Genomic DNA, 27,548 nt, shown 5'->3' with positions numbered 1-27,548 from the left:
CTTGGCTAACTTTCGCAGCACGGCCCAGTAAATCCAAGGGAGCAAAGACACCGAGGTTGCGGAACTTCGCAAACATTCTTACTCACATCGCGCCTATCACGCTAAAAATAAGAACCGTGCACGCACAGACGTATATGTTGTTAGTAACCAAGTACCAAGGCGACTTTTGTGCCTCCATTTAGGCACTGAAGAGGACAGCATTGTCTAAAGGGACGATCGCGCTCGACGCACTTAGACGGCAGGGTCGGAGAGCAGCATCGTTCTCGCTGCTTGCACTGTTGAAAGCCGCACGCGCAAGGCCCGCAATTGGGCGAGCCCGACGAAGCGCACAGGGTGACGGGCTCATCGACGGCTTGCGACAGACACCCGTGCAAAGTCGAAAAAATCAAAAGAACGAACGAAACCGCCATGCAAAGACTCATCACACCAACTAAAGCCCCGACTACGTAAGGAAGAGCCTTTATAAGTATAAGAGGTCCTACATTGTTAGCAGAGCGTGACGCTACTTCAGTTCGTTACCGAATAAATTAATTTTGCATACAACTTACGCTGCCAACTCGGACAAACGAGGATCCTCGCGAAGTTTCTTTTCCATATTCATGTATTTTTCGGGGGCCGTTCTCTTGTGACTAAATAAATAAATAAATCCCCCTTTCCTCTAATATGCATTGCGATCTATTGAGCTTACCTGTCTAGTCGTTGTTCGAGGATTTGAATGCGAAACATCGCTTCGCTGCAATAGGAAACGTAGTCCTCCTCTTCTTCCTTACTCAGCGTCGTTTGATTCTGCTGAAACCAGCTCTGTTTCCGCTGCAATTCCTGCGTTTCCTGGCAACAAAGAATTAATTAAAAAATTGATTTTTTATTTTCTCTGATACTTTTTCGAATCGGCTCTGTATCAAATTCGCCATGGCAACGAGACGCTCCTTCAAATCCTTGAGACACGTGTCGCGCACTTTCTTCGCGTCATCGCGCGTCAATCGCTCCGGATTCCCAAGCTGAGCGAGAAAGGGCGCCAAATAGTCCAACTGCATCTCCTTGCGAGCCTCCTCCTCTTCGCGCTGCTTCCGCTCCACGTCCTCGCGCCTACGCTTCGCCGTATCATTTCGCGTCGTATCATAAACAGATAGAGTCAATCGCTCCAAAGCCTCCTCCTCGGAACGCCGCGTCTTTAGAATGAGACGCACCTAGAGAGAGAGAGAGAGAAAAATGCGTTTCATGCATGGGGTGATTTTTTTCTAACCTCTTGTTCTGTAGCTCTCACGTACGCTTGCCTATCCTCCTCAGCTTTTAATAAATCAGTCAACAATAGATACATATCGAGGTCCTTGTCCTTGGGAGCGCTTTGGTCCACCTGTGCAACAGTTACCATTGCAAAATAAAAATTCTTTATATTTTTATTTGCCTTGAATGAGGTGATCATGTCGGATGTGAGACGAATGACTGTTCCCTCTTTCGCTGTGCAATGAACGGGCGGTTTCGCTATATCTCGCGTGCAAGCGGTTATGTGTTCCTTGTCCAAGTGATACGTCAACTGAAAGCGTTCCTCGACGTCGTTGAAAACGCGTTCGGCGACGTCTTCCGACGCCAATTTCAGCGAATTTCGATGATATCGTTCAGTCATTTTCTAAAGGAGACGAAATCTTTTTGGGGGGAGAGGAGGGTTGTGTGTGCTGTACCAATATCGGACGTTCGGGCTCTTCGCCGGCGAGACGAAATCTCTTCAGCGGCAACGCAGCAAAGTCGACAGAAAAAAAATAGAGAAAATCGGCTCGATTTGCGTAGTGCTCCGTCATATTGACGGCAGTTTCTTCTCGTCGAATGAGCCCATCAACACGAGCACTTGGGAAGAAATAAGAGACTTGGAGATAGAACAATAGAGCTTCTTACTGATCATAAAAGAGCATGGTGCGAGTTCCTGAATTGTCTTCGAAATAGGTGTGCTCTAAGGAACAAAGACGACGATATCTATGTACAATAAATGAATTTTTTCGCGTTGCCTTTGAGATGCTTTCCGTCTGATCGTCCCGGCGCAAATTTCTCGACAATTTGCTTCGTCTGTTTGTTACTCACTCTCGTCTCCAAGTGATCTTTACGGTGTTTGAACCATTCGCGCACTTCCACGACATTTTTCACTAAGAAAAAAATAAAAAGGAAATTGATTGTCAACAATATTTGAGTCTCGACTCACTCGCTGAATCGGTTGCGATTGTGAGCCGACAGACCAATCCGTCTGGATTTAGATAATCAGCGAATTTCTCCAGTTTCGCTCGCTTATACAAAATCGTCTTTTTTCCATTGGGACAACGAGACTGGACGTCTGGCCGTCAAAGAGAACTAAATACCTCCATCTCTCCACAATAGAATATTAGTACCTCTTATTGTCAACTGCAAGGGTTCAACCCAAGAAGGAGGCATGTCTAGAATATCTTTATCGTAGTCAGCATTCTCTTCTTCCTAAAGAAAACCTCGCGTTTCTTTTAGAATATCAGCAAGTCTTCCTACATCGTCAATAGCAAAGGAAGCCTCCATATCGTCCACGGGCAGTCTCAGCGTTGGTTTTTCGACAGTCGGAAAGATGTATTCCCATTTGGCAGCGTCACCCAAATCATAAACCAAAGACTAGAAAAAAATCAAAACGTCATTTGTACATGTATAAGTCTCTTGTTCTTCTGTACCTGGACTCCATCAGCGCAGTCCTGCATATTAACCCAATAATTCTTATGATTCCAAATGCTCTCGACGCCCAAATAGCCGTCAAACGCGAGAGAACGAACGCGTCCCGTCGACGGTTCAATAAAGAATGATTCCGGTACTTCTCGTTGACCGTGAAGAACCAAGACCCAGCAGTGAACGCGCAGACCAAAAAGCTTATCCGGTCCCGGTTTTTCAAGCTCCTATACGTGGGAATTATAGAGGGATGATTCTTGTTATATGACTCTCGCCTCTATTCTCGCTTCTTCGTCTTCTTTCTTCTTCCGAATTGCTTCTTCTTTCGCCGTCTGCTGCCGGGAATCCATCATTTTAATGAATTTGCTTTTCATGTCTTTTGGCGGCTTGACGGCGTACTTACGAACTTTCTGCTCGACGGAAACGGTCTCTTCCTAAACAAAAAAAGAACAGACACGTATATATGAGTCATTCTTCTTATGTTCTCTATATATACCTTTTGTTGTTCCTGAAGGAATGGGCAGACGTCCCTCTTTTCGTCCATATTGCACACCTCTCTCAATGCGTAGCCGGACACGCAATAGGCGTCGTATCCGTTTCCAATGAGAAGAGAGCAAAGGAGAGTGCTCATTTCAAGGCAATTGCCCTTCTGTTCGTGCAAAACCGTGGTGGGAGATCTCATGGCTTGAGGCTAAGGGAAAAATTAAAACAAAAAAATTTTTAAATTTTTTATTTACCAAATCTGTTGGATTTTTTAATAGTTCGTATGTGACGTAATCCGCCACGAATTCGGCAGCGCCGTCATAGTCGTACAGTTCATTGAATCGAAGTTGAGTCGGTCTTATGTACGAAGAAATGAATTTCTAAAACTAAAATTAGAAAAGTCTCTTTTTTGGGCAATTTTTTTCTCACGTCGATTTGACATTCGTTCTTTGGCGTGAGAAGTAGAGGCTTGCGATCGCCGAATATCTGCACGAATTGGCGTCGAAAGTTCTCCGCGTACGAAAGGACGATCTTTTCCTTCTTCGAATTTCTTCGATACGTCTCCGGAAACGATCGCGTCGCTTTCGGACCGATATTGACCAATTTGCTATGATGAGATACTAAAGAAAGACATCTGCAACCGAAATCGATCTCACTTGGGCTGCTGAAGCTTGATTTTCTTGAGTTCTTCGACGAGATTGACTTCCATCGCCGTTTCTAAGCTACAACCGAAACAGCCCGGATGCTTACCACACCCCGGACAAACATATGGCCATTCTGCAGGGCAAGTTGTTCTTCCCCGAATGCGAGCGCCGCTTAGAATCGTACGACGTCGTATACTTCCACGATGGGGAGAAAATCGATAAGCGGCGCGCTGATATTGAAGTAATTCTAATCTACGGCACGCCGGGGGGCGAGCAGCTCACAAAACTGATGGACGAACTTCCCAACTTGAAAGCGATCGTCAATCACGGCGTCGGAGTGAACCACATCGATCTGGAGGCGGCAAAAGCTCGCGGAATCAAAGTGAGCAACACGCCGGATTGCCTCAACGCGGCGGTCGCCGAAATGGCCTTCGCCTTGCTTCTCGCCGCGGCGCGCCACGTCGTGACGGGTAACGCGCGCTCGCACGATCCGACCTACACTCGCCTGCAACCGAATTGGCACGGAACGGAAGTGAGCGGTTCCGCTATCGGAATCGTGGGCATGGGACGGATTGGGATGGAAATAGCGCAACGAGCGAGAGCCTTCAACATGAAGATTTTCTATCATAACAGAAAGCGACGATCAGTTGAAGAAGAGGCGACAGTGAAGGCTACGTACTGTGAAGAGCTCAATGCATTGCTGGGTCAGGTTGATTTTGTTGTGGTGATGGTTCCTGGTGGAGAGGCGACTAGAAAATTGTTTAAATGGGAGCAGTTTTGTGCTATGAAGGAGACGGCTTATTTTGTCAATGTTTCGCGAGGGACGGTTGTCGATCAGGATGCTCTTGTTAGGGCTTTGAATGAGAAGAGAATTGCAGGCAAGGGAGCGCGTCGATTCTTGATTTGCGTGATTGATACGTTGTCTCGTAGGTGCTGCTCTCGATGTGACGGATCCCGAGCCTTTGCCTCCTGATCATCCTCTTTTGAGGATGGAAAATGTTCTGATCACTCCTCACCTGGGAAGTGCTACGACGAGGACCAGAAGAAAAATGTTTGACGTGTGCATGGAGAATGTAGATGCCGCTCTGCAAAACAAGGAACTACCAAACAGACTCGTTTGATAATTAATTTTGTATTCTTTACCTAACACGTGCAAGACCACGTGTTGGCATGGCCGTCTTACAAGGCGACATAAAATTCCCCGAAAGCCTCCAGCGTCGCCTCGACGAAAACTACGACGTCGTCTTCGAACACGACGTCGAAAATCTCAAGCGACGACGCGACGAAATTCTCGCCATAGTCGTCTATTACAACAAACCGAGCAAGGAGAAACTCAACGAGCTCATCGACGATTTGCCCAACGTGAGAGCCATCGTCAATCACGGCGTCGGCGTCAATAACATCGATTTGGAGGCGGCGAAAGCTCGCGGCGTTCAAGTGAGCAACTTGTCCGGCGCCGAAGTGTCGGTCGCCGATTTCGCCTTCGCCTTGATTCTCGCCGCCGCGCGCAACGTGGTGCAGGGCCACGCGCGTTCCCACAATCCCATGTTCACGAAAATCGACTTCGATTGGCTCGGAAAGGAGGTGAGCGAATCGGCGATTGGAATCGTGGGGATGGGGCGAATTGGAACGGAAGTGGCGAAACGCGCAACGCAAGGATTCAACATGAAGGTGATGTATTATAATCGGAAACGACGGCCATTGGACGAAGAGATTTCCGTACGGGCGACGTATTGCGAGAGCCTTAACGAGTTGCTTGGCAACGTCGATTTTGTTGTTGTGACCGTGCCTGGCGGGAAAGAGACTTCGAAAATGTTTGGCTGGGATCAGTTCTGTGCCATGAAGGAGACAGCGATGTTCATTAATGTTTCGAGGGGATCTGTCGTCGATCAGGAAGCGCTTGTACGAGCTCTGAAGGAGAAGAAAATTGCAGGCAAACTACAAGAAATAATTAGGGAAACTGAAACTATTTATCTTTTTAGGTGCTGCTCTTGACGTCACTGATCCCGAACCTCTGCCTTGCGACCATCCTTTATTGACTATGGACAATGTGCTGATTACTCCGCACATTGCTAGTTCCACTGCAACGACGAGAAAACTGATGTTTGAAGTGTTTCTTCAGAATGTTGATGCTGCTCTGCAAGGCAAAGAACTTCCAAACAGAGTCATTTGAAATTTGTTACAATTCGTCATTTGAATTGGATGACGTATAGAACAGACTTATAACCCATGAAGTGGCATCGTTAAATCCATCTTTAAGCCACTGCCACCACGTCGACGCTTTTCTTCTCTTTGTTTCCTTTGTCTTTGTCTCTTTTGCGTCCTTGAAACCGGCAAGATCATCCGGCCCATACATCTCCGGCAATCCAGGCATTCCCCTACTAGAAATTCCAATACATAAATTAATAAATTTCTAAATTTCTTACGCTGCCATTTTTTCCATAAGTCGTTCCCGTTCCGCTTCCTTCTCGTCCATTTCCTCAAAATACTCATCGACGTCCCGTCTGTCGACTTGACCGAGTTTTCTCTTGCACGGCTCCAAGCAGACGCGATTCGTCATCTGAGCCAAGCTCATTTTATCGCGATAGAGCATCTCGGCCAAATCGGTGTCGGCGTCGGCGACGACGTCGTCGCACGCGCGCGCAATCGTTCGGCATTCGCGTCGGCATTTCGATGGAGCGCCCATGTCGACGAGTTTCACTTTTCCCTTCGATAGGGATACGTCGAATCGACGTATCCAGTCGCCGTGTTCGATAAGGGGATTGCACACTTTCTCGACTATTTCCAGTATGCTGTCCTCGGATAACTGATAGACAATTGGTTGGATAAGCCGATTGTTTTCGTTGCAGTCGTACCTTAGCTTTACTTTCTTTTCTTAGCTCGTTTATTTTGCGATGGACGCTTTTGACGGCTTTCTGGCAGCTCTCGCAAGCAATGTACGGCAGGTCTTCCTTAATTGGCGAGTAAACGCGCTTCTCGAGCATCTGAGCGCCGCATAGCGCCACTAAAACAGCCAGAAGACCGACTAGAGGAAGCCGACACGTCGACATCCGCTGAGAACGTGGTGCCAAAGCCCCCGGACCTCGTGAATGAACTCGCGCGCGTGCACGTACACTTGCCCCCCACCGTTGCTGAGGTGACCGTAGAATGGCTGACACCGGTAAGTGGCAACAAAGGAACACGTACGCCGGTTTCAGCCGCTATCTGTGCGCGAGCAACGCGGAAACCGTTTGGGTGCTGCAACGTCACAATCCGAACGACGCGAGAAGCACGGCGCCCGTTCCCCGTTTCAAAATCACGAAAAGCGAAGACGCGCTCGTTCCACCGGCCCATTGGGTTCCCATTGGCGAGCCGCCCCTTCGCACGCTGTCGCGCGCCTGCGAGGAGCCGCGCGGCGGAGTGGGCTCGTCGCAGGCGACGCGCGACGAGCATTGGTCGACTCTGCGACAGATGTTGCCGTCGAAGGGGTGGGTGAGCGCGAACGTGCCGCCGCGCTGGGGAGCCGGTTGGTCGATGGGGCCGAGCTGGAGCACGCGAAGGAAAAAGCGTTTTCCACATATAAACAGTGCAATGACGAAGTAAGGGGCTATATGCAGTTGCTCTGATAGAGAGTTGACATTTTTCTGATCTAGCTACGTCGATGAGATGCATCTGACTAATCGTTTGGCCTCATTTCAGCCGACTCCCATATGAAGGACTTGTGATATGCTGACCTCCTACTCTTCGTACTACAGTATTACGAGCATCAAATAAACTTGTGGACTTCTAGCTGGGGTTGCGTATTCTATGTGCACGTGTACTAATTGAGACTTACTCATTTTTTTATGCCACATCCAGTTCCTCTGGCAACAACAGACAAAAAGTTTCAGGTATGACTTAGTCAGAGATCCTGCTTTCTTTCGATGCGCAGAAGCTCCACTTCAAAGATCAAAGTCGCACCACCTGCAAGAAGAAAAATCTTGAAGAGAAGATAATTAAACCTAAGCTCTTTACCTGGTATTTTGGGAGGTGCCCCTCTGTCACCATAACCTAAGAAAAAAATTAAGAAAATTTCAATTTTCTGACTTGTTTCTCGCCTAGTTCTGATGGAATAACCAAACGTCTTTTCTCTCCTTCGCACATGCTAGGAAAAAAGATATATGCACAGCCCAGCGTTTCCTCTGGGCGATTTACCCAATCAAGCCTTGATCCCATCCTAAATAAACAAGGTTCCCTTACGTGTCATCCCTCCTCTTGCCCTTCCGCTTCCTGTTCTTACCTTTGATGACTTGGCCGGCTCCCAGAGTGAAAACGAACGGTTCGCCACGCGGGATGCTGCTATCGAACTCTGTCCCATCTTCTAGCGTTCCCTAGGAGTCTATTACTGATGTGGTACGGCGAGAAATGAGAGGGTTGTCTCACGGTGTAGTGCATGCTCAATGTGTCGCCTTTTTTCGCTTTCATGTCGCATTTCTCCGGTCTCTTCTTTACTCCGATTCGAAGTTTGGAGTCCGAGACGCAAACGTCCAAGCTGCAAGCCAGGAAGAGTGCTATAACGGCCAGGGCCTTACGTGTGTTCATGATGCCACCGTGCGCTACGTCGCGATTGATATCGAAATACTTCCAAACGGTCGGAAAGGAATCCACCTCAATCGCTGTTTCTAGAAAGGATTGGAAAGCACAATGTCGTCGTAAGTCTTTCTGACACCTTTTCGAAGAGGCGTAGCTTGACGTTTGGGTTCGCAGGCTAATGCACAAGCCGAGAAGGGAGATGACGGAGGAAGAAATGTCTCTGCGCGAAAAAGAGGAGTTCAACACGGGACCGCTCTCTCTGCTCACGCAATCGGTGAAGGCGAACACGCAGGTGCTGATCAACTGCCGGAATAACCGAAAACTGCTTGCTCGCGTCAAAGCGTTCGATCGTCATTGCAACATGGTTCTGGAGAACGTGAGGGAAATGTGGACGGAGACGCCGAAGACTGGGAAAGGAAAAAAGAAGGCGAAGCCTGTGAATAAGGACCGTTACATATCGAAACTGTTTTTGAGAGGAGATTCGGTCATACTAGTGCTGCGAAATCCTGCTGCCGCGTCGGGTAAATAAATTACGGGATATCGTGACTTTTATTTGAACTATTCGTGCGCACATGTGCATACTGATTTGAGCTAGGTAAACTAGGTAAACAAACAACTGATAAGTACGGAGTCAATCATTGTCTTCAATGGTGCTTTTCCAAATTGCATCTTTGATAGCATTTCTCTTTTTTGCGTTTCTTATTCTTTGGCCGGTCACTGCAGTAGCAAAACCGTAAATTCCAGCCATAGGAAGGCCAACTACTGGGATAAATGCTATCCCTATGCAGGCACTAGTTACTCCAACTTGAGCTGCTGCGTACTTGGCATCCTGGTTTTGCACGTCGATGAGAAGCTTCTTTTCTGCTTCTGTTATCTTGCCTTTTTCTGCGTTTTTAGCTATTGTGAAACGGTTTACCCCGTAAGCAACCCCCTCAACGGTTGCACTGACTGCAACCGCAGCTCCCCCAAACATAGCTCTTCCTGCAGAAGAACCCAAAGCAAGAAACGTCTTCCCACAACCTCTCGCAATATTTCGTCCTAATACTTTTGCTGCTGCGGGAGCGAAATCTTCTGCCACGCCCCAAGCAGCGCTTGCAACGGGAATAGACTTATCAATAACCTGTCCTACGTTGGCTGCGATGTTGGTGCCTTGAGTGCCTTGAGCAGAAGAAGCTTTCTCGTCCTGGTTACCTGTCTTCTTTCCTGCATCACACAGCTCTTTTTTCTCACTCTCAGCACTTTCGTCAGACAGAGCCTTTTCTAAAATAAAACCAGTTTTTTTTCTTGCACTTAGACATACATTTAGATCGGCACCTTCACTTGATTCTTCGCCTCGAACAATCCAGAAGGCCCAATCCTCGCAATTCCAATTCTTTAGGTGATAGCAAGGTACTTTGCGCGTCTTATCAGGCAACTTGACTATTCTGATAATGTCTCGAAGTTCTTTGGTGATTTCCTCTTCGGTTGGCTCAGCATTTTTCACGGTTGGAAGTAGTTCTCCCCTCACGGATTTTTCAATTCGTTCCCGAATTCGTTCCACGTCGTGAGTTGACCCGTCTCTCAAGTATTCAACTCTATATATGCCTTTAGCCGTCTTGCCGTTACTCTGACGCATAAATTCATCAAACGTTGTCAGTTTAGGACAGCCGATACAGGTTTTATATTTCTTTCTAGGGTCCTTGTCAGGGCCAAAGTGACCAATGAATACTTCTCCGTCATCTGACTTGGAATAAACGACTCCAGCATGATAGTAAGTGCCTGCCCCACCGACCAACGGTCTTCCAGCAAAGACGATGTCACCGGGATGGAGTTTGCTAGGCTGGTATATCCTCACCAGAACATTTTTATACAAGACTTCGGTTTCCATTCGACGCCAGTCAAGTGCAATTATAGATATTTGAAGAAGAAATTGCTCCGGATAGCATTTTCCTTCACTGCCAATATCACTGCTTGTTACAGTGCTCTGAGCATACGCTGCCTCAGCACGCTCGGCAACATCTGAACTTGGGAGAAGCATAAACCCGTCTGAGAGTTTTTGTACTTTTTCTGTTGCAGGCTTCCACATGGTAACTTTTGTAGCATTTTTAGTAAATTCTAAATATGACTTCTTCACGGGAGCTTTCCATGGTATTCGCCGTCGGTAAATAACGTCCCAGCCGTCGCCGCTTTCGTTCTTCACAACAACACCGTATCGAGTCTTTCGAATGGAAAACTCGACAACAATCATGGCTCCGTGTGATTTAGGATTTACGCACATCATCTCAACAAATTCAGCATCATCAAGGAACTTTTGCCCTTCTTTAATGGCCTTGGTTACACCTTCTGTAATCGTAACGGTATCATGAAGCTCAAAGAAAGGGTTGAATTCAACTGGCAATGGTTCTTCTGCTTTGGCTTTAATCACCATCACCTTTTTTTGATGAACAGTAGCAAAGCCACCGTCAAAGGGAATACACTGATATAAATTCTCATTGTAACGTATTTGTACTGAGACAATTTCTCTTTCGTCGCTATCAGTAGATGGAGGCAAAGAATCTAGAAAAACAATGGCACCATGTAAACAGGTAGGTAAACGGAGAGACACGATGTCCGCCTGCCTTCAATAGGGCGTTGCCGTTCAGCTGAGGTACCAGCGGTTGCAGTAGCTTGAACTGAATTCATGGTGAGTATAGAGACAACTGAGTGACAAATGATAAGTCGCCTCTATTTGCTCCTCTATTTATGCAGAAGATACGTGCGCAAAACATTCCCATATAAAGAGCGATTCTTTGAAGTCGTCTCTTTATGCGAATCAACAGCCAAGTCTCCCACATATGAAATTCATGCAAGCGCCCACCCGGGGGCATCTTCATCTGCATATGGTGAATGAAGTGCGAATAATCGAAGCCGGTACACCTACTAGTATTTGAAAAACCGACCGCGGACCGACTCTTCCGAGTCACCGTACAGTTTGCAGGGAGACCCGGCCGGTGCCAGATCGGCGGCGCCTACGCACGGCAGAACAATGTCAGGAATGAATGCCTCCTATAATTAATGACATAGATGTAGGAGAGACACAGGGAGAGACCGGCGAGAGACTGTTTCGCATGCGAGGGCGCAGGCGAGACGGTTTCAACGACTAACGCACGCCCCCAGTTCGTCCCGGCTGTCGGAGCAAGGGCACTGCGTTGACTCTGCAAGCTGAAAAGCAAAGCGAAGACATTTCCGAGTCCACTAACCTAATTACCAAATAATTAGAAATGCATGCTTTCCAAGAGTGGGAATGCACACTTTCCAAGTAGAAATGCACGCTTTCCAAGAGTGGGAATGCACGCTTTCCAAGTAAAGGACCCGCCTAAAAATTAGGTATGCATCTTTCTTAGTAAGACCCTCCCTAATGCCCTCCAGACGCGTAAACAATGACCTCTCGCCAAAGGAGCGGTTGTCTCAAGACTCTTTGTTGTTAGACCAGATGGCGTCTTTCATGCTTTTTTCTTTCTTCTTTTTCCTTATGCTGCTGCCTTGAATAGAAACAGCTACAGCGTAGAGAACGGAGAGAGGAAGGCCAGCGACAGGAATCAATGCAATAGGTATACCGCCCGCCATGACAGCCAACTGAGCTCCTCCGCGTTTGATGTCTTGATTTTCTGCCTGCACTAGCATGTCCCTTTCTGCTTCCGTTATCAGTCCCTTTTCAAACATGTGAGAAATTTGAGCTCGGTGTAGACCATACGCTACTACTCCAGTCATGGGACTCTTATTGACAATGTGGCCAAGCTTTGAAGCTGCTTCCTTGGCTGCAGAGCCCTGATAGCTTTCACTGGCTACGTCCTCATCATCCGCGTCTAAAAACAATTGTCAAGATTATACAGTACTGTATGCCACGTAAAATATCAAGACTTGCCTGACTGACCTCTCACTATCCAAAAGGCCCAGTCTTCACTATTCCAATTCATTTGATGATAGGCAGGAACTAGTCGATTTTGACCTGACTCAATTTGAACAATCTTACTATTGAATCCTTTGGGCACGGGATGAGCCAGGAGGGGCTTTCCATCTGGAAGCAGATTGCCTTCAACGGCTAAAACAATTCGCTTCTGAATTGTCTCAACATCCCAGACTGCATCGCACTTCATATATTCGACTCTGTAAACGAATGAAGGCTTTTCCATGCTGGAAAATTCCTCAAGAGACGTCAGCTGAGGATTACCGGACATGCATCCTTTCCATTCTTCTCCCAATGGGTCAAGCAGAACACTCTTCTCACCACCTGGCTCTGGTCCAAAATGACCCAAGAGAACGTCTCCTTCGTCAGTAATTGAGTGTACAACACCAAAGTTCTGCGATTCAGAACAAACGACGTCTCCAGCTTTGAGCTCTTTTGCTGGCTGATACAATCTCACGAGCACTTTATTCAGATTCACCTTACACTCAAGCAAACGCCAATCATCCGTATGCACGCACATCTGCAGGAGGAACTTTTCCGGAGGAAAACCCTCTTCCAGATTTCCTATGGCGCTGTCCTTGACTGCTCCATGTTTCACAGCAGAGCGAGCTCGCTCAGCCACCTCTGCACGCGGATAGATCTTATACTCGCAGCCAAGCTTATCAATTTTTTCTCTTGGTGGCTTCCACAGCTTTACCTTTCTAGCGTTCACAACGAAGTCGGAGTAGGAGATTTGAATGGGATAGCTGTAGGGTATTCTTCGGCGATAAATGACGTCAAAGGAGCCGTCTTCGTTTTTCACGACCACGCCGTATCGAGTCATTCGAATGGGAAATTCGACGACAATCATAGTGCCATTTGCTTTGGGATTGACGCACATCGATTCGACGAAATCGGCGTCGTCGACGAAGAGGGCCCCCTTTCCTTCAAGAGCGTTTTCGACGCGCTCCGAGACGTCGTCAGGGGAGTAGAGCTGACGGTCTTGAGATTCGAGTTCGATGCGCTTCAACGCAGCTCCTTGAGCTCGGGCGAGGGGAATAGAGTGCACTTTCTTGTTCGAAACGGTGACGAGAAGAGAATTGTATTGTACGCACTTCAACGACGGTCCGTCGACGTCGACGAGTCCGACCTCCCACGCAGTTCCGTTGTGCTCGGGCTTATCGAAAGGGATCGATGACGCCTGGCATGGAGTCGCGAGAAGTTTGGCAAATTCTTGTCCTTTTATCTCTTTGGGAGCGATGTGAGGAAATTTGGCGACTAGGCGCGCTCTGTTGACTGTGGACGGGTACGATGTGGGGTCTGTTTCGCCAATTTCGACGGTCTTCGTGCCGCGGAATTTGGAGAAAGGCACGCAGCGGACGGCGTCGTCTTTGTAGACGACGTTCAGCTTTTCTTGATTGCAAAATGCAACGCCGTACCTGTCATTGCAGACAAGAAGACGACCGCTGTACGTGGAATCCATCGAAGAACTCCTTCGCCTCTAATTGATCAATCACGTGCCCAGCTAAACTCTTTTTAATTATTTTCTGTCGCGCCGGCAAATAAATAGACATGACGTGACTTTTATTGCGTGTGGTTTAGTTCATAAAATATAGGTTAACGAGTAAATAAGTAAGGAGGCTACTCATTTTTGTTACTGTCCCAAATAGCGTTTTTTAAAGCCTCCTCCTTCTTTCTGTTTCTTATAATTTGACCAATCACTCCAACAGCAGTTCCATAAATTCCAGCCAAAGGTAGGCCAGCCACTGGGATAAATGCTATAGCAATGCAGCCACAAGTCACTACAACTTGAGTTGCTGCGTACTGGACATCCCGGTCTTGCACGTTGATGAGAAGATCCTTTTCTGCTTCTGTTATCTTTCCTTTTTTTGCGCTTCTAGCTATAAGAGCACGGTTTACTCCGTAGCCAATTAGCTCAACGGCTGCAGTGACTCCAATAGAAGCTCCTCCAATCGTAGCTCTGCCTGCAGCAGGACCAAAGTGCTAAGCACCTTTCCACAACCATTTGATATATCTTTTCCCAATGCTCTTGCTACTGTGGGCGCGACGTCTTCTGCTACTCCCCAGGCAGCGCTTGAAAGGGGAAGACATTTATCAAAAAACTGTCCTACTTTGACTGCGATGTTGGTGCCTTGAGTTCCTTGAGCAGAAGAAACTTTCTCGCCCTGGTTACCTCCTTCATTTTCTGCATCACGTGCCAACAGCTGTTCAGCATTTTCTGCTGTACTGCTATTTGTACATAGCGCTCCTCCTAAATAATGCTGTTATTCCTGCGCTAATAAACACAACTTTAGACAAGAAGATACCTTCGCTTGATTTCTCTTCCCCTCGAACAATCCAGAAAGCCCAGTCTTCGCAATTCCAGTTCTTTAGGTGATAGCAAGGTACTTTGCGCGTCTTATCAGGCAACTCGACTATTCTGCTTATGTTTCGAAGTTCTTCCGTGATTTCCTCTTCGGTTGATTCTAAATTTTCCACGGTTGGAAGAAGTTCTCCCCTCACGGATTTGACAATTCGTTCCTGAATTTTAGGCACGTCGTGAGTTGACCCGTCTCTCAAGTATTTCACCCTATAAATGCCTTTAGCCGTCTCGCCGTTACTCTGACGCATGAACTCATCAAACGTTGTGAGTTTTGGACAGCCGATGCATGCTTTATATTTCTTTCTAGAGTTCTTATCAGGGCCAAAGTGACCAATGAATACTTCTCCGTCATCTGACTTGGAATAAACGACTCCAGCATGATAGTAAGTGCTTGTCAAAACAGCCGGTCTTCCAGCAAAGACGATGTCACCAGGTGTCAGTTCTTTGCTAGGCTGGTATATCCTCACCAGAACATTTTTGTACAAGACTACGTTTTCCATTAGACGCCAGTCAAGGGCAATTATAGATATTTGAAGAAGAAATCGCTCCGACGGACGGAAACGTTGCAAATTGCCAATTGGACTTTTGATCGATGTTTTCTGGTGATATGCAAGCTCAGCACGTTCTGCCACATTAGCACTTGAAAGAAGAATGTATTCATCACACAGTTTTTCTAGTTTGTCTGAGGGAGGTTTCCACATGGTGATTTTTCTAGCATTTTGAATGAATTCTGAAAAAGACATTTTTGAAAGAGGTGTAAATCTGAGTCGTCGCTGCCAAATGACTTCAAAGTCACCGCTTTCGTTCTTCACAACAATACCGTAACGAGTCAGACCCCAGCGTTCAACAACAATCATGGCTCCATGTGACATAGGATTCACGCAGATCCGCTCGACAAATTCAGCGTCATTAGTGTACGTTTCCTTGTTTGTAGGGCTACAGGCATCAAGTGCGCGCTGTTTAATGATGTCTTGATCATAAAATTCACAAAAAGGGCTGAACTGATATGGCTTCACTGACCCCTTCTTCATATTTTCCAAAGGGATATGCGCTACTCTGTTCTAACGAACAGTAATGAACTGACATTCTAATATGATACCACACTCGGAATTCAGTACCACAGCAGATCCGCACCGCTTGGAAGGATTCATCTTCTTGTTTTCGGGTTACGCCCGTGGTTTGCTCACTAGTTGACCGTCAGATTCGAGATAGACAACTGCTGGCAACGACGGCTCGCCTTCCTTTTTAACCCCAGAAACGTGCGCACAGACGTTTCCATATATGACTAGGGACTAGGGTCGTCCGCTGCCTCACACAACTCATCCTTATAAGGACAAAATAAGGGTTGGCCATCTCTTGCTTGACCTTTGATCCCGAAAGCAAAAGATGGGCATGTTTGATAAAAAAACAGTCTGCTTTTCATCCTGATTGACTTGTTCTTCGATCCGAATGACCGTAATGTCCATACAATCCTAGCCTCGCGTACATAGAAGCGCCAAGAGAAAGAGATATCCTTGAAGGTTTGGTCTGGGTCTCTCACTAAAAAAACAAAGCAACTTGAAGCTTGTCGGATGTTTGTTACGGAGCTACCTAAACAGAGACGACCCCTTGCAAAGGCTACTGTTTCAAACTAGACAAGCTCCAACACACTCACAGCTCTCGCAGCGACGAGCAACGACGTACCGAGCCATGCGAGACCAGAGAAGGAAGTCAAGTCTCTTTCACTTTCAAGTTGTTGCTAGACCAAATAGCGTCTTTCATGCTTTTTTCCTTCTTCTTTTTCCTTATGCTGCTGCCTTGAATAGAAACGGCTACAGCATAGAGAACGGAGAGAGGAAGGCCAGCGACAGGAATCAATGCAATAGGTATACCGCCCGCCATGACAGCCAACTGAGCTCCTCCGCGTTTGATGTCTTGATTTTCCGCCTGCACTAGCATGTCCCTTTCTGCTTCCGTTATCAGTCCCTTTTCAAACATGTGAGAAATTTGAGCTCGGTGTAGACCATACGCTACTACTCCAGTCATGGGACTCTTATCGACAATGTGGCCAAGCTTTGAAGCTGCTTCCTTGGCTGCAGAGCCCTGATAGCTTTCACTGGCTATGTTCTCATCATCATCCGCGTCTAAAACAATTGTCAAGAATATATAGTACTGTATGCCACGTAAAATATCAAGACTCACCTGACTGACCTCTCACTATCCAAAAGGCCCAATCTTCACTATTCCAATTCATTTGATGATAGGCAGGAACTAGTCGATTTTGACCTGACTCAATTTGAACAATCTTACTATTGAATCCTTTGGGCACGGGATGAGCCAGGAGGGGCTTTCCATCTGGAAGCAGATTGCCTTCAACGGCTAAAACAATTCGCTTCTGAATTGTCTCAACATCCCAGACTGCATCGCACTTCATATATTCGACTCTGTAAACGAATGAAGGCTTTTCCATGCTGGAAAATTCCTCAAGAGACGTCAGCTGAGGATTACCGGACATGCATCCTTTCCATTCTTCTCCCAATGGGTCAAGCAGAACACTCTTCTCACCACCTGGCTCTGGTCCAAAATGACCCAAGAGAACGTCTCCTTCGTCAGTAATTGAGTGTACAACACCAAAGTTCTGCGATTCAGAACAAACGACGTCTCCAGCTTTGAGCTCTTTTGCTGGCTGATACAATCTCACGAGCACTTTATTCAGATTCACCTTACACTCAAGCAAACGCCAATCATCCGTATGCACGCACATCTGCAGGAGGAACTTTTCCGGAGGAAAACCCTCTTCCAGATTTCCTATGGCGCTGTCCTTGACTGCTCCATGTTTCACAGCAGAGCGAGCTCGCTCAGCCACCTCTGCACGCGGATAGATCTTATACTCGCAGCCAAGCTTATCAATTTTTTCTCTTGGTGGCTTCCACAGCTTTACCTTTCTAGCGTTCACAACGAAGTCGGAGTAGGAGATTTGAATGGGATAGCTGTAGGGTATTCTTCGGCGATAAATGACGTCAAAGGAGCCGTCTTCGTTTTTCACGACCACGCCGTATCGAGTCATTCGAATGGGAAATTCGACGACAATCATAGTGCCATTTGCTTTGGGATTGACGCACATCGATTCGACGAAATCGGCGTCGTCGACGAAGAGGGCCCCCTTTCCTTCAAGAGCGTTTTCGACGCGCTCCGAGACGTCGTCAGGGGAGTAGAGCTGACGGTCTTGAGATTCGAGTTCGATGCGCTTCAACGCAGCTCCTTGAGCTCGGGCGAGGGGAATAGAGTGCACTTTCTTGTTCGAAACGGTGACGAGAAGAGAATTGTATTGTACGCACTTCAACGACGGTCCGTCGACGACGAGTCCGACCTCCCACGCAGTTCCGTTGTGCTCGGGCTTATCGAAAGGGATCGATGACGCCTGGCATGGAGTCGCGAGAAGTTTGGCAAATTCTTGTCCTTTTATCTCTTTGGGAGCGATGTGAGGAAATTTGGCGACTAGGCGCGCTCTGTTGACTGTGGACGGGTACGATGTGGGGTCTGTTTCGCCAATTTCGACGGTCTTCGTGCCGCGGAATTTGGAGAAAGGCACGCAGCGGACGGCGTCGTCTTTGTAGACGACGTTCAGCTTTTCTTGATTGCAAAATGCAACGCCGTACCTGTCATTGCAGACAAGAAGGCGACCGCTGTACGTAGAATCCATCGAAGAGAACTCCTTCGCCTCTAATTGATCGACCACGTGCCCAGCTAAACACATTTTAACCGATTCACGCTTATTTTCTGTCGTGCTGCGAAATCCTGCTGTCACGTCTGGTAAATAAATTTACGAGGGATATGGTGAACAATTCGTGCGCACGTGTGCATACGGCTAGGTGTAAAGTAAAGGGCAGGAAACAAACAGCTGACAAGTAACGGAGTTAATCATTTGCTTTTCCAAATTGCATCTTTAATAGCCGTTCTTCTTTTTGCATTTCTTATTCTTTGACCGGTCACTGCAGTAGCGAAACCATAAATTCCAGCTATAGGAAGGCCAACGACTGAGCGCCGTACCTGTCATTTCATGCAAGAAGGCAACCACTCTACGTGAAATCCGTGACTCCTTTTTATTGACTGATACAAAGTGAACGAGTGCATAGAGTAAGAGCGAGAAGCAAAAAGAAAAGCCAACGATTGCAATGCAGCATACAGTTAGAGCAAAAAGGAGGCAAAAATACAGGTGATAAGTAGGAAGTTGCTAATTTTGTCCAACAATACTGTTCCAAACGGCGTCTCTTACAGCCTTGTTCCTTTTTGCGTTTCGTACTCTCTGAAAAACCACTGTAACAGTTAGTACATAAATTCCAGCCAAAGGAAGGCCAGCTACTGGGATCAATGCTAGCCCTGCGGAAGCAACTGTTATTCCAACCTGAGCCATTGCCAACTCAGCATCATCGTTTTGTATCTTCGTCAAAACGTCCCTTTCTCCTTCATTTATCTTGCCTTCTTTTGCGTTTTTAGCTATAAGAGCACGGTTTGCCAAGTAACTGATTATCTCAACTACTGCACTGACTCCCACTGCCGCTCCCCCAAAGGCAAGTCTGCCTCCAGTGGGGCCCAACGCAAGAAACGTTTTCCCACAACCTTTTGCAACACTTCGTCCTAGTTCTTTCGCTACTGTGGGAACGACGTCTTCTGCTATCCCCCAAGCAACACTTCCAGCAGGAAGAGACTTATCGAGTAACTGTCCTGCGGTGGCTGCGATGCTGGTGTCTTGAGTGCCTTGAGCAAAAGCAGTCTTCTTGCCTTGGGTACCTGTTTTATCATTTTCAAAATATTTTTTGCTTCACTCTCAGCACTCTCACCTTCTGCTACACTGCTATCTGTACACAGCGCTCCTTCTAAAATAGATGAAGTTTTTTTGCGCTTATCTAACGTAAAGTTAGACCAGTACCTTTATTTGCTTTACCCCGAGCAATCCAGAAAGCCCAGTCCTCGCAATTCCAATTCTTTAGGTGATAGCAAGGTACATTGCGTGTCTTATCAGGCAACTTGACTATTCTGCTTATGTTTCGAAGTTCTTCCGTGATTTCTTCTTCGGTTGGTTCCATATTTTCAACAGTTGGGAGCAGTTCTCCTCTCACGGATTTGGCAATTCGTTCCTGAATTTTGAGCACGTCGTGAGTTGACCCGTCTCTGTAGTATTCCACTCTATAAATGCCGCTAGCCGTCTTGCCCATGAACTCGTCAAACGTTGTCAGCTTAGGACACCCGATGCACTTTTTACATTTCTTTTTAGAGTTCTTATCAGGACCAAAGTGACCGATGAATACGTCTCCTTCGGAATTACAATAAACGACTCCAGCATGATAGTAAGTGCCTGCCCCACCAGCCAAAGGTCTTCCAGCAAAGATGATGTCACCAGGCTTTAGTTCTTTTCCAGGCTGATATATTCTCACCAGAACATTTTTGTACAAGACTATGGTTTCCATTAGACGCCAGTCAAGTGCAGTTATAGATATTTGAAGAAGAAATCGCTCTGCCGGACAGAAATGTTTCAAATTGCCGATTGGACTTTTGATTAGTTTTCCCTGACGATATGCAAGCTCAGCACGTTCTGCCACATCAGTACTTGGGAGAAGAGCGTAGCCGTATTCATCACACAGTTTTTCTAGCTCGTCTAAGGGAGGTTTCCACATGGTAATTTTAGTAGCATTTTGAGTGAATTTTGAATAAGACCATTTTGAAAGAGATCTTTTGAGTCGTCGCTGCCAAATGACTTCGAATTTTCCGCTTTCGCTCTTCACAACAGTACCACGACGAGTCAGGCCCCAGTGTATAACGACAATCATGGCTCCATGTGACATAGGATTCACGCACATCCGCTCGACAAATTCAGCATCATTAGTGTATGTTTCCTTGTTTGTAGAGCTACAGGCATCAAGTGCGCGCTCTTTAATGATGTTTTGATCATAAAATTCAAAAAAGGGATTGAACGGATATGGCTTCATTGACCCCTTCTTCATATTTTCCAAAGGAATAGGCGTTACTTCGTTCTGATGAACATAATGAATTGACGTTCTAATATGATACCACACTTGGAATTCAGTACCACAGCAGATCCGCACCGCTTAGAAAAAGACTTCATCTTCACTGGTTATAAAGCAACTGACCGGTTGAGTCACCGTTACGCTGTTATATAGTTGTCCTAAACTAAGGAGTGAAGAGAGCGCACCCACCTCTCCTATTTTTACTAGGCCTCGCCTAGACCTTTTGTTGTAGTTTTCAGTTGGGCCCCGGGTTACGCCCGTCATTTGCTCGCATTCCCCCGTGAGATGCGGTTTCCTTCCCGTGTAGACGTATGTTAACTGAAATCACCGGTTTGCGTTAACAAGAGTTTCTTTTCAGCAGGTACCAGCCATTACTAGCAAACCACTTGTTGTGAGTAGGGGGGCAAATGCTTGTCTCGCTTCTATGTCGCAACGTTTCGATCACTCCTGGGATCACGAGGGAGGACCAACTTCCCACGCACGCATTATCATACGGAATCAATAACCGTTGACGCTCGAGATGTAGAAAGCTTGCCAACTTTCTCCCCCTCTCTTTTCAAAACGGTAATTTTGGCGACTAGGTGTGCCCTGTTGATCATAGACAACAGCGACGCGAGGTCTATTTCAACATTCTTTGTGCCCAGAAAGGCGCGCAGTACACAACGTCGTTTTTCTTGATTGAAAAATGCAAAAAGGAAGGCAACTGGGGTGCGCGCGGATTGCATTGACACAACATCAAAAACAGAGCAGGCCACCTTCACCTTCCTCCCACGTTCCATGCTTCTAACTAGGCAAAGGAGCAATGCAACAAACAACTGATAAGTACGGAGTCAATCATTGTCTTCAATGGTGCTTTTCCAAATTGCATCTTTGATAGCATTTCTCTTTTTTGCGTTTCTTATTCTTTGGCCGGTCACTGCAGTAGCAAAACCGTAAATTCCAGCTATAGGAAGGCCAACGACTGGAATAAATGCTATCCCTACGCAGGCACTAGTTACTCCAACTTGAACTGCTGCGTATTTGGCATCCTGGTTTTGCACGTCGATGAGAAGCTTCTTTTCTGCTTCTGTTATCTTGCCTTCTTTTGCGTTTTTAGCTATAAGAGCACGGTTTACCCCGTAACCAACCGCCTCAACGGTTGCACTGACTGCAACTGCAGCTCCCCCAAACACAGCTCTACCTGCAGAAGAACCCAAAGCAAGAAACGTTTTTCCACAACCTTTTGCAACAGTTCGTCCTAATACTTTTGCTGCTGCGGGAGCGAAATCTTCTGCTGCACCCCAGGCAGCGCTTGCAACGGGAAGAGATTTATCAATAACCTGTCCTACGTTGGCTGCGATGTTGGTGCCTTGAGTGCCTTGAGCAGAAGAAGCTTTCTCGTCCTGGTTACCTGTCTTCTTTTCTGCATCACATAGCTCTTTTGCCTCACTCTCCGCACTCTCGTCTACTTCTATACTGCTATTTGTACACAGAGCCTCTTCTAAATAAAAACAGTTTTTCTTGGACTTAGGCATACTGTACATTTAGATCGGCACCTTCACTTGATTCTTCACCTCGAACAATCCAGAAGGCCCAATCCTCGCAGTTCCAATTCTTCAGGTGATAGCAAGGTACTTTGCGCGTCTTATGAGGCAACTCGACTATTTTATTAATTTTTCGTAGATCATCTGTGATTTCCTCTTCTGTTGGCTCTAAATTTTCCACGGTTGGAAGTAGTTCTCCCCTCACGGATTTGACAATTCGTTCCTGAATTTTAAGCACGTCGTGAGTTGACCCGTCTCTCAAGTATTCCACCCTATAAATGCCTTTAGCCGTCTCGCCGCCATTCTGACGCATAAACTCATCAAACGTTGTGAGTTTCGGACAGCCGATACATGTTTTACATTTCTTTCTAGAGTTCTTATCAGGGCCAAAGTGACCGATGAATATTTCTCCTTCGGAATTAGAATAAACGACTCCAGCATGATAGTAAGTGCCTGCCCCACCAGCCAACGGTCTTCCAGCAAAGACGATGTCACCAGATTTCAGTTCTTTGCTATACTGGTATATCTTCACCAGAACATTTTTGTACAAGACTACGGTTTCCATTAGACGCCAGTCAAGTGCAACTATAGATATTTGAAGAAGAAATTGCTCCGGATAGCAGCTTCCTTCATTGCCAATATCACTGCTTGTTACAGTCTTCTGCTCGTATGCAGACTGGGCACGCTCTGCCACATCTGCACTTGGAAGAAGAGCAAACTCAGCCTCGTCTGACAGTTTTCCTAGTTTGTCTGTCGCAGGCTTCCACATGGTAACATTTGTAGCATTTTTAGTAAATTCTAAATATGACTTCTTCGCGGGAGCTTTCCATGGTATTCGCCGTCGGTAAATAACGTCCCAGTCGTCACCGCTTTCGTTCTTCACAACAACACCGTACCGAGTCTTTCGAATGGGAAACTTGACAACAATCGTGGCTCCATGTGATTTAGGATTTACACACATGAGCTCGACAAATTCGATATCATCAAGGAATTTTTGCCCTTCTCTAATGGCCTTGGTTACACGTTCTCTAATAGTAACGGTATCATAAAGTTCAAAAAAGGGGTTAAATTCAAGCGGGCGTAATGATGCAGTTTCATCTTCCACTTGAGGAATCACCACCACCCTTTTTTGACGAACAGTAGCAAAGCCACCTTCAAAGGGGATACACTGACATGAACCCTCATTATCATGTAGCTCCCAAGCTACTGAGACAATTTCTTTTTCGTCACTGTCTGTAGATGGAAGAAAAGAATCTACAAAAACAATGGCGCCGTGTAAACGGAGAAACACAACGCTCGCTTACCTTCAATAGGACGTTGCATATCAGCTGAGACGCTTCTAGTAGACTAGTTGACTGTCAGATTCGAGATAGACAACTGCTGGCAACGACGGCTCGCCTTCTTTTATCCCCAGGAACGTGCGCACAAACGTTTCCTTATATGACTAGGGTCGGCGCTGCCCCACGCAACTGTCAACATTGGACATCTTCATCTTTATAAGGACAAAATAAGGGTTGACCATATCTTGACATTTGATATCGGGTGAGAAGCAGACTGTTTTTATTCCACACATGCCCATCTTGCTTCCTGATTGACTTGTTCTTCGATCTTTGCAGAAATAGAATGACCGTAATGTTCATACAATCCCCTAGCCTCGCGTACAATACATAGAAGCGCCAAGAGAAAGAGATATCCTTGAAGGTTTCGTCTGGGTCTCTCACTAAAGAAAACAAAGCAACTTGAAGAGCTTGTCGGATGTTTGTTACGGAGCTACCTAAACAGAGACGACCCCTTGCAAAGGCTACTGTTTCAAACTAGACAAGCGCTAACACACTCGCAGCTCTCGCAGCGACGAGCAAACGACGTACCAAGGCCAACCAACAGCGTAGGGGGCCGAGCGAAGCTCTCACTTCCTACTGCCGGCATTACTCCGAGGTGGTCCTTGCTTTGCGCAAAAGAGGCTTAGTGCTAGCATCTTTCTGCAGGGAGCGTCGCTGGAGACAGCAAAGAGAGCCCAAACCCAACCTGAAAAAAAGTTTGTTGGTGTGAAACTACCTGCAAAGATAGACATCAAAACGCTGCAAGTAAATAACGTGTAATGACTATTGATAGACATTTCCACACGCACAAAATCTACAACAACCATTCGTTAGATACATCCAATTGTCTATCCGAAGTCTTTCTAATGATCGGGATGAAGAAATTCTACAGAGAATACTATGAAGCGAGGGGAAATAAGAGAGGGGGCGGGGCTTACTCGACTGAGCCCTTGCTTCCTCTGCAAACACCGAAATAGAGTAACGTTACGTGCCAAACGCAATTCGAACACTTACTCGTGACCGGTATCTTGTATATGATGTAGCCGGTAATGGCGAAACCGACGAGCAATCCGCGCAAGGGCCGAAAGAAGGGCATCGTTTCCCTCAGCTGAGCCCCCAGTTGACCAACTAGACCCTTTGCCATTCTAAGACAACAATCGTCGAGTGAAACCTCGAAACGAAGTCTCAAAGTCCGAAAACGAACCTAAAAACGTCGCCGTCAACGCATGCGCAGTGGCAAGCAAAAGAAATACATAATCAATTAATTGCTGTGCAAAAATTACTTAGTGATTATTTAATTAATCATACAGAGCAATCATTATAGCCGAGTTGTCCCGGAATTTGAGCGGGACGCTGTCGAACGAGTGGAGGTCTTTGAGAATCACTACTCACAGTTGATATCTGTGTTTTGTATGTCGGACTATTGTGAATGGCTGAAGTGAGTTGAGGCCACTCGATTCTTACGGTACCCGGCTGAATAGAATTAGTACTTTCGTTCGATGCATCGCTATCAGATGACATGGAGTCCGTCTCATTGGGAGTCACTTCTCTCAATTTGTCAGCCAGCCTCTTACCTCGGCTCTGAAGACAGAAAATCTATATCGATTATTACTATATCGCGATTTCATCTTTGCCTTATTAGGAGTTGGCTCTTCGATGGGTGAAGCCTGTTGACGTGAACTGCTGTCCAAGTCATTGTCCAAATACCTATTTTCAAACGTGCAATGGCTGTCTGGTTGCCTACGAGAACGAGCTATTATTTCGCTTCCGTTCGAGCTACGCGTGTCTACTCACTTTCCGTCGAGTGAAGACGTTTTTCTTCCTGACAAAACAAGAGAAGACACAATCCAGTCCCAAAACGCATTAGCTATAATTAAGATAAATAAGCAACTCACTTCGTCGTCGTTGTCGTCTCTTGACGAAGAGCCAAATCATGAGGAGATTCGCAAATAGAACGATCAAACACAGAAAAGACAGAACCGTTCCTAAAGCAATAGCAGCCGGTCGAGTCGGATCATCTTCAGATGACGACACTGGAGGAGACGACGATGTTACGTCTCGAAAGGGAGAAGTAGCAGAAGAATTCGGAGACGAACTAGTCGTTGTCGAAGCGGAAGACGAAGAAGGAGAAGAAGGATTAGAAGGAGAAGGCGATGTTGTGGGTGGAGTGCTCGTTAGAATCGACGTCGAAGATGCTGAGGTCGGCACGCCTGTTTCATTGCTTGCATTCGATGATTGCGTCTTGCTTTCGCTGACTAGTGCGACTGGAGAGAGAGGGAGAAAATCGTCGTCTGTTCGTCTCGAATTGCGTGTTCTTACGAAGGACTAGAACGCTTAGAGGTAGCCGCATTGATAACATATTGTAGCCGTAAGCTAGCCGACGTGCTGCGGCTCGAAACGACTAAAGAAAGGAGGATTGACGAACGCAAAACACTAAACGGCCAACACTAAAAACAGTAACGGTGACGCGCGCTAGGCTAAAGAACACGTGCACACAATTTTTCGCGGGACTGGACGGACTGGACAAAAAAGAAACACACATAAAGAGGCAGTCTGAAGCGTTGTCTTCACCGACTAACTTCGGACGTATGAGAACCGACTTGGAGGTCCAGTATTCTTCTGAATTCAATAATCTGTTATCAATCTTCAGTACAAAGACGTGCTCGCTTACGTTTGCAAAAGAATATGAACTAGTAACTTCAAACTTGCACTCGTTCGGTTCAACTGTTGGTGCAAAAAATGCACAAGAAAGGTGCCTGACGCGCCTATAAAAACACGCACCGTATTATACAGTGTAAATTTGTTGTATGTACGTACGGGGGATTCGTGGCACATGTGTAGTTGAGGCCCTTTGCTGTCGCGTCCGTTCTCAATAGAGTCAATGATCCATTATTGCAATTTTCTCTATAATTAGTAAACGCCGTAGTTCACTTTCAGAAAACAGAAATTCTTCTGACGTACGCACTTGACGGGTTTACCGGGAGTAAGAGCAACGAGTGCTCCTAGGGGGTTCACCTTTTTCGGATCCAAATTCGGCAACTCGTACAGACCAAAAAAGCTAGCACAGCATAAACTTTTCATACAACCACGACTATCATATTAGCACCTCGTTCTGGAATAAGCGCTTCCCGTTGTGCGCGTTCCATTGAGCAAAAGTTGCACGAGTCCCGTCGAACCCGATGCGATCTGAAATCAATAATTAATTAAGCGAAGGCAGGGCCACGTTTTAATAGTATAACCTGTGCGGAAGCTGCCGCCCAAAATGAATGCGTCACGTGGTTGGGACACGTCGTGGGATCGTACGTTCGACAACCGGTAAAATTCATTCCCGACGGATCGGTTTTTGATCCACACCAGCTCATTTTGTTAGGAATGTACCTAAATGATCCATGCATGCAGCTCTCATTCCTATATTTGAGAAACAGACACTCACGATGCCAAAAATTGGTCATTAGCGTAACAGTTCGCTCCTTGGAAGCAATACATGCTTTTGAGTTGTTCCGTTCCAGACCACAACAATGTCTAAAGTAAAAAAAAACCGAGCAATAATAAATACGTTGACTCGAGATTTGCTTGCCTTGTCTCTTGGCAGAACTTGTTTTGTCAGGTTAAAGTATTCGTCGTAGGCTGCCATGGTTATGTTGCACGGATCTTTGAAGGCAAACGCCGACAAAAAAACATTATAAGCCTTGGTGCAGTCAATATTCGGCTTGTTGAGTCCGAATTGCTTGAAATAGGAGCAGCGACCGAGAAAGATTCGCTGGATCGCAGGAGTCGTTTGGCAATTAGCTCCGGAAAGAAGAAGAAGAGCCCAAAGTAGCAAAGGAATCGATGACGACATCTGGCAGTGAAGTGCAACTTGAACTGATGAAACGCTTTGAGACTCAAGTTTATATAGAATATGTGTGGCTCAGCCAATTCTCGTTCTATCATCGGACCACGTTTGGACCACGTTTGGACCACGTTGACGGTGAATTAGAAAGTAGGCATTTTCATTCGGTATTCATTAGCGGAAATTCCACTAATTACGGAGTACGTGCAATGAATATGCTGAATCGAAGAATGC

The 27,548-nt window shown here is 46.4% G+C and overlaps 10 protein-coding genes across 18 annotated transcripts; 3 read left to right on the top strand and 7 right to left on the bottom strand.

Moving 5' to 3' along the window:
* Positions 1-26: 26 nt before the first annotated feature.
* Positions 27-5,558, bottom strand: LOC136188728 (dynein regulatory complex subunit 7-like). The gene is made up of 20 exons (XM_065976502.1): positions 4,941-5,558; positions 4,477-4,882; positions 3,810-4,418; positions 3,583-3,760; positions 3,408-3,533; positions 3,167-3,361; positions 2,946-3,104; positions 2,679-2,897; positions 2,506-2,622; positions 2,376-2,457; positions 2,192-2,320; positions 2,001-2,135; positions 1,891-1,945; positions 1,680-1,842; positions 1,406-1,627; positions 1,244-1,354; positions 879-1,187; positions 689-828; positions 549-629; positions 27-478 (listed from the first exon to the last, which is right to left on the bottom strand). Exons 3-20 carry the CDS (start codon positions 3,860-3,862, stop codon positions 343-345), a joined length of 2,610 nt encoding a protein of 869 aa, XP_065832574.1. The 5' UTR covers positions 3,863-4,418; positions 4,477-4,882; positions 4,941-5,558; the 3' UTR covers positions 27-342.
* Positions 3,917-4,982, top strand: LOC136188730 (glyoxylate/hydroxypyruvate reductase B-like). Its single transcript, XM_065976504.1, has 2 exons — positions 3,917-4,675; positions 4,728-4,982. Exons 1-2 carry the CDS (start codon positions 3,922-3,924, stop codon positions 4,916-4,918), a joined length of 945 nt encoding a protein of 314 aa, XP_065832576.1. The 5' UTR covers positions 3,917-3,921; the 3' UTR covers positions 4,919-4,982.
* On the top strand, positions 4,894-6,222 carry LOC136188729 (glyoxylate/hydroxypyruvate reductase B-like). Its single transcript, XM_065976503.1, has 2 exons — positions 4,894-5,730; positions 5,780-6,222. Exons 1-2 carry the CDS (start codon positions 4,968-4,970, stop codon positions 5,968-5,970), a joined length of 954 nt encoding a protein of 317 aa, XP_065832575.1. The 5' UTR covers positions 4,894-4,967; the 3' UTR covers positions 5,971-6,222.
* LOC136188731 (uncharacterized) lies at positions 5,951-6,850 on the bottom strand. The gene is made up of 3 exons (XM_065976505.1): positions 6,653-6,850; positions 6,224-6,603; positions 5,951-6,175 (listed from the first exon to the last, which is right to left on the bottom strand). The coding sequence occupies exons 1-3, from the start codon at positions 6,845-6,847 to the stop codon at positions 5,977-5,979; spliced, it is 774 nt and encodes a 257-aa protein (XP_065832577.1). The 5' UTR covers positions 6,848-6,850; the 3' UTR covers positions 5,951-5,976.
* A 750-nt stretch (positions 6,851-7,600) lies between these two features.
* Positions 7,601-8,372, bottom strand: LOC136188842 (peptidyl-prolyl cis-trans isomerase FKBP2-like). The gene is made up of 6 exons (XM_065976635.1): positions 8,199-8,372; positions 8,056-8,146; positions 7,971-7,992; positions 7,874-7,920; positions 7,791-7,826; positions 7,601-7,739 (listed from the first exon to the last, which is right to left on the bottom strand). Exons 1-6 carry the CDS (start codon positions 8,355-8,357, stop codon positions 7,678-7,680), a joined length of 417 nt encoding a protein of 138 aa, XP_065832707.1. The 5' UTR covers positions 8,358-8,372; the 3' UTR covers positions 7,601-7,677.
* Positions 8,373-8,380: 8 nt separating this feature from the next.
* Positions 8,381-8,900, top strand: LOC136188841 (small nuclear ribonucleoprotein Sm D2-like). The gene is made up of 2 exons (XM_065976634.1): positions 8,381-8,467; positions 8,523-8,900. The coding sequence occupies exons 1-2, from the start codon at positions 8,460-8,462 to the stop codon at positions 8,875-8,877; spliced, it is 363 nt and encodes a 120-aa protein (XP_065832706.1). The 5' UTR covers positions 8,381-8,459; the 3' UTR covers positions 8,878-8,900.
* LOC136188840 (uncharacterized) lies at positions 8,861-11,450 on the bottom strand. Of its 2 annotated transcripts, XM_065976632.1 has the most exons (4): positions 11,248-11,450; positions 10,946-11,200; positions 9,663-10,883; positions 8,861-9,608 (listed from the first exon to the last, which is right to left on the bottom strand). In XM_065976632.1, exons 2-4 carry the CDS (start codon positions 11,007-11,009, stop codon positions 8,980-8,982), a joined length of 1,914 nt encoding a protein of 637 aa, XP_065832704.1. In that variant the 5' UTR covers positions 11,010-11,200; positions 11,248-11,450; the 3' UTR covers positions 8,861-8,979. The 2 variants fall into 2 exon arrangements, with proteins under 2 accessions (XP_065832704.1, XP_065832703.1); XM_065976631.1 differs by having other exon boundaries at positions 10,946-11,450.
* A 204-nt stretch (positions 11,451-11,654) lies between these two features.
* Positions 11,655-13,735, bottom strand: LOC136188590 (uncharacterized). Its single transcript, XM_065976323.1, has 2 exons — positions 12,232-13,735; positions 11,655-12,172 (listed from the first exon to the last, which is right to left on the bottom strand). Exons 1-2 carry the CDS (start codon positions 13,733-13,735, stop codon positions 11,775-11,777), a joined length of 1,902 nt encoding a protein of 633 aa, XP_065832395.1. The 3' UTR covers positions 11,655-11,774.
* Positions 13,736-13,835: 100 nt separating this feature from the next.
* On the bottom strand, positions 13,836-18,347 carry LOC136188927 (uncharacterized). 2 transcript variants are annotated; one of them, XM_065976733.1, is made up of 4 exons: positions 16,817-18,347; positions 16,226-16,758; positions 14,580-16,174; positions 13,836-14,524 (listed from the first exon to the last, which is right to left on the bottom strand). In XM_065976733.1, exons 1-2 carry the CDS (start codon positions 18,315-18,317, stop codon positions 16,346-16,348), a joined length of 1,914 nt encoding a protein of 637 aa, XP_065832805.1. In that variant the 5' UTR covers positions 18,318-18,347; the 3' UTR covers positions 13,836-14,524; positions 14,580-16,174; positions 16,226-16,345. The 2 variants fall into 2 exon arrangements, with proteins under 2 accessions (XP_065832805.1, XP_065832804.1); XM_065976732.1 differs by having other exon boundaries at positions 14,580-16,758.
* Positions 18,348-18,716: 369 nt separating this feature from the next.
* On the bottom strand, positions 18,717-27,482 carry LOC136188707 (ADP-ribosyl cyclase/cyclic ADP-ribose hydrolase-like). Of its 7 annotated transcripts, none has more exons than XM_065976479.1 (15): positions 25,802-26,052; positions 25,378-25,746; positions 25,277-25,304; positions 25,117-25,222; positions 24,687-25,063; positions 24,497-24,627; positions 24,421-24,441; positions 24,032-24,368; positions 23,938-23,977; positions 23,826-23,883; positions 23,468-23,771; positions 22,176-23,417; positions 19,545-22,120; positions 19,456-19,491; positions 18,717-19,405 (listed from the first exon to the last, which is right to left on the bottom strand). In XM_065976479.1, the coding sequence occupies exons 11-13, from the start codon at positions 23,484-23,486 to the stop codon at positions 21,471-21,473; spliced, it is 1,911 nt and encodes a 636-aa protein (XP_065832551.1). In that variant the 5' UTR covers positions 23,487-23,771; positions 23,826-23,883; positions 23,938-23,977; positions 24,032-24,368; positions 24,421-24,441; positions 24,497-24,627; positions 24,687-25,063; positions 25,117-25,222; positions 25,277-25,304; positions 25,378-25,746; positions 25,802-26,052; the 3' UTR covers positions 18,717-19,405; positions 19,456-19,491; positions 19,545-21,470. The 7 variants fall into 7 exon arrangements, with proteins under 7 accessions (XP_065832551.1, XP_065832548.1, XP_065832550.1 ...); XM_065976480.1 differs by lacking the exons at positions 18,717-19,405; positions 19,456-19,491; positions 19,545-22,120; ... (2 more) ...; positions 23,826-23,883; positions 23,938-23,977 and adding exons at positions 26,154-26,247; positions 26,300-26,386; positions 26,448-26,540; ... (2 more) ...; positions 26,916-27,004; positions 27,060-27,482 and having other exon boundaries at positions 24,243-24,368; positions 25,802-26,101; XM_065976481.1 differs by lacking the exons at positions 18,717-19,405; positions 19,456-19,491; positions 19,545-22,120; ... (2 more) ...; positions 23,826-23,883; positions 23,938-23,977 and adding exons at positions 26,154-26,247; positions 26,300-26,386; positions 26,448-26,540; ... (2 more) ...; positions 26,916-27,004; positions 27,060-27,482 and having other exon boundaries at positions 24,243-24,368; positions 25,802-26,098.
* Between the last annotated feature and the right edge of the window lie 66 nt (positions 27,483-27,548).

Source organism: Oscarella lobularis, chromosome 7, assembly GCF_947507565.1.
Source record: "Oscarella lobularis chromosome 7, ooOscLobu1.1, whole genome shotgun sequence".
Classification (NCBI taxonomy): domain Eukaryota; kingdom Metazoa; phylum Porifera; class Homoscleromorpha; order Homosclerophorida; family Oscarellidae; genus Oscarella; species Oscarella lobularis.
Note: the sequence above shows the minus strand (reverse complement) of the source record. Positions and strands in the feature narration are given on the sequence as shown.

What these genes read in the sequence shown, in the direction of transcription:
- LOC136188707 (XM_065976475.1), bottom strand. An exon ending in AGGTGAAGAATCAAGTGAAG is followed by an intron (nt 22,121 to 22,175) that starts GTGCCGATCTAA and finishes GTTTTTATTTAG; the next exon opens with AAGAGGCTCTGTGTACAAAT.
- LOC136188728 (XM_065976502.1), bottom strand. Translation starts at nt 3,862, where the DNA reads ATGGAAGTCAATCTCGTCGAAGAACTCAAGAAAATCAAGCTTCAGCAG. An exon ending in TACAGAGCCGATTCGAAAAA is followed by an intron (nt 829 to 878) that starts GTATCAGAGAAA and finishes CTTTGTTGCCAG; the next exon opens with GAAACGCAGGAATTGCAGCG. An exon ending in CTCGAACAACGACTAGACAG is followed by an intron (nt 630 to 688) that starts GTAAGCTCAATA and finishes TTATTTATTTAG; the next exon opens with TCACAAGAGAACGGCCCCCG.
- LOC136188842 (XM_065976635.1), bottom strand. Translation starts at nt 8,357, where the DNA reads ATGAACACACGTAAGGCCCTGGCCGTTATAGCACTCTTCCTGGCTTGC. An exon ending in AGCCGGCCAAGTCATCAAAG is followed by an intron (nt 7,993 to 8,055) that starts GTAAGAACAGGA and finishes TTGTTTATTTAG; the next exon opens with GATGGGATCAAGGCTTGATT. An exon ending in TGGGATCAAGGCTTGATTGG is followed by an intron (nt 7,921 to 7,970) that starts GTAAATCGCCCA and finishes CTTTTTTCCTAG; the next exon opens with CATGTGCGAAGGAGAGAAAA.
- LOC136188731 (XM_065976505.1), bottom strand. Translation starts at nt 6,847, where the DNA reads ATGTCGACGTGTCGGCTTCCTCTAGTCGGTCTTCTGGCTGTTTTAGTG. An exon ending in GAAAAGAAAGTAAAGCTAAG is followed by an intron (nt 6,604 to 6,652) that starts GTACGACTGCAA and finishes ATTGTCTATCAG; the next exon opens with TTATCCGAGGACAGCATACT. An exon ending in CTTATGGAAAAAATGGCAGC is followed by an intron (nt 6,176 to 6,223) that starts GTAAGAAATTTA and finishes AATTTCTAGTAG; the next exon opens with GGGAATGCCTGGATTGCCGG.
- LOC136188729 (XM_065976503.1), top strand. Translation starts at nt 4,968, where the DNA reads ATGGCCGTCTTACAAGGCGACATAAAATTCCCCGAAAGCCTCCAGCGT. An exon ending in GAAGGAGAAGAAAATTGCAG is followed by an intron (nt 5,731 to 5,779) that starts GCAAACTACAAG and finishes TTATCTTTTTAG; the next exon opens with GTGCTGCTCTTGACGTCACT.
- LOC136188730 (XM_065976504.1), top strand. Translation starts at nt 3,922, where the DNA reads ATGGCCATTCTGCAGGGCAAGTTGTTCTTCCCCGAATGCGAGCGCCGC. An exon ending in GAATGAGAAGAGAATTGCAG is followed by an intron (nt 4,676 to 4,727) that starts GCAAGGGAGCGC and finishes GTTGTCTCGTAG; the next exon opens with GTGCTGCTCTCGATGTGACG.
- LOC136188927 (XM_065976732.1), bottom strand. Translation starts at nt 18,317, where the DNA reads ATGGATTCTACGTACAGCGGTCGCCTTCTTGTCTGCAATGACAGGTAC. An exon ending in GATAGTGAGAGGTCAGTCAG is followed by an intron (nt 16,759 to 16,816) that starts GTGAGTCTTGAT and finishes CAATTGTTTTAG; the next exon opens with ACGCGGATGATGATGAGAAC.
- LOC136188840 (XM_065976631.1), bottom strand. Translation starts at nt 11,009, where the DNA reads ATGAATTCAGTTCAAGCTACTGCAACCGCTGGTACCTCAGCTGAACGG. An exon ending in ACGGCAACGCCCTATTGAAG is followed by an intron (nt 10,884 to 10,945) that starts GCAGGCGGACAT and finishes TTGTTTTTCTAG; the next exon opens with ATTCTTTGCCTCCATCTACT. An exon ending in AGGCGAAGAATCAAGTGAAG is followed by an intron (nt 9,609 to 9,662) that starts GTGCCGATCTAA and finishes GTTTTATTTTAG; the next exon opens with AAAAGGCTCTGTCTGACGAA.
- LOC136188590 (XM_065976323.1), bottom strand. Translation starts at nt 13,735, where the DNA reads ATGGATTCCACGTACAGCGGTCGTCTTCTTGTCTGCAATGACAGGTAC. An exon ending in GATAGTGAGAGGTCAGTCAG is followed by an intron (nt 12,173 to 12,231) that starts GCAAGTCTTGAT and finishes AATTGTTTTTAG; the next exon opens with ACGCGGATGATGAGGACGTA.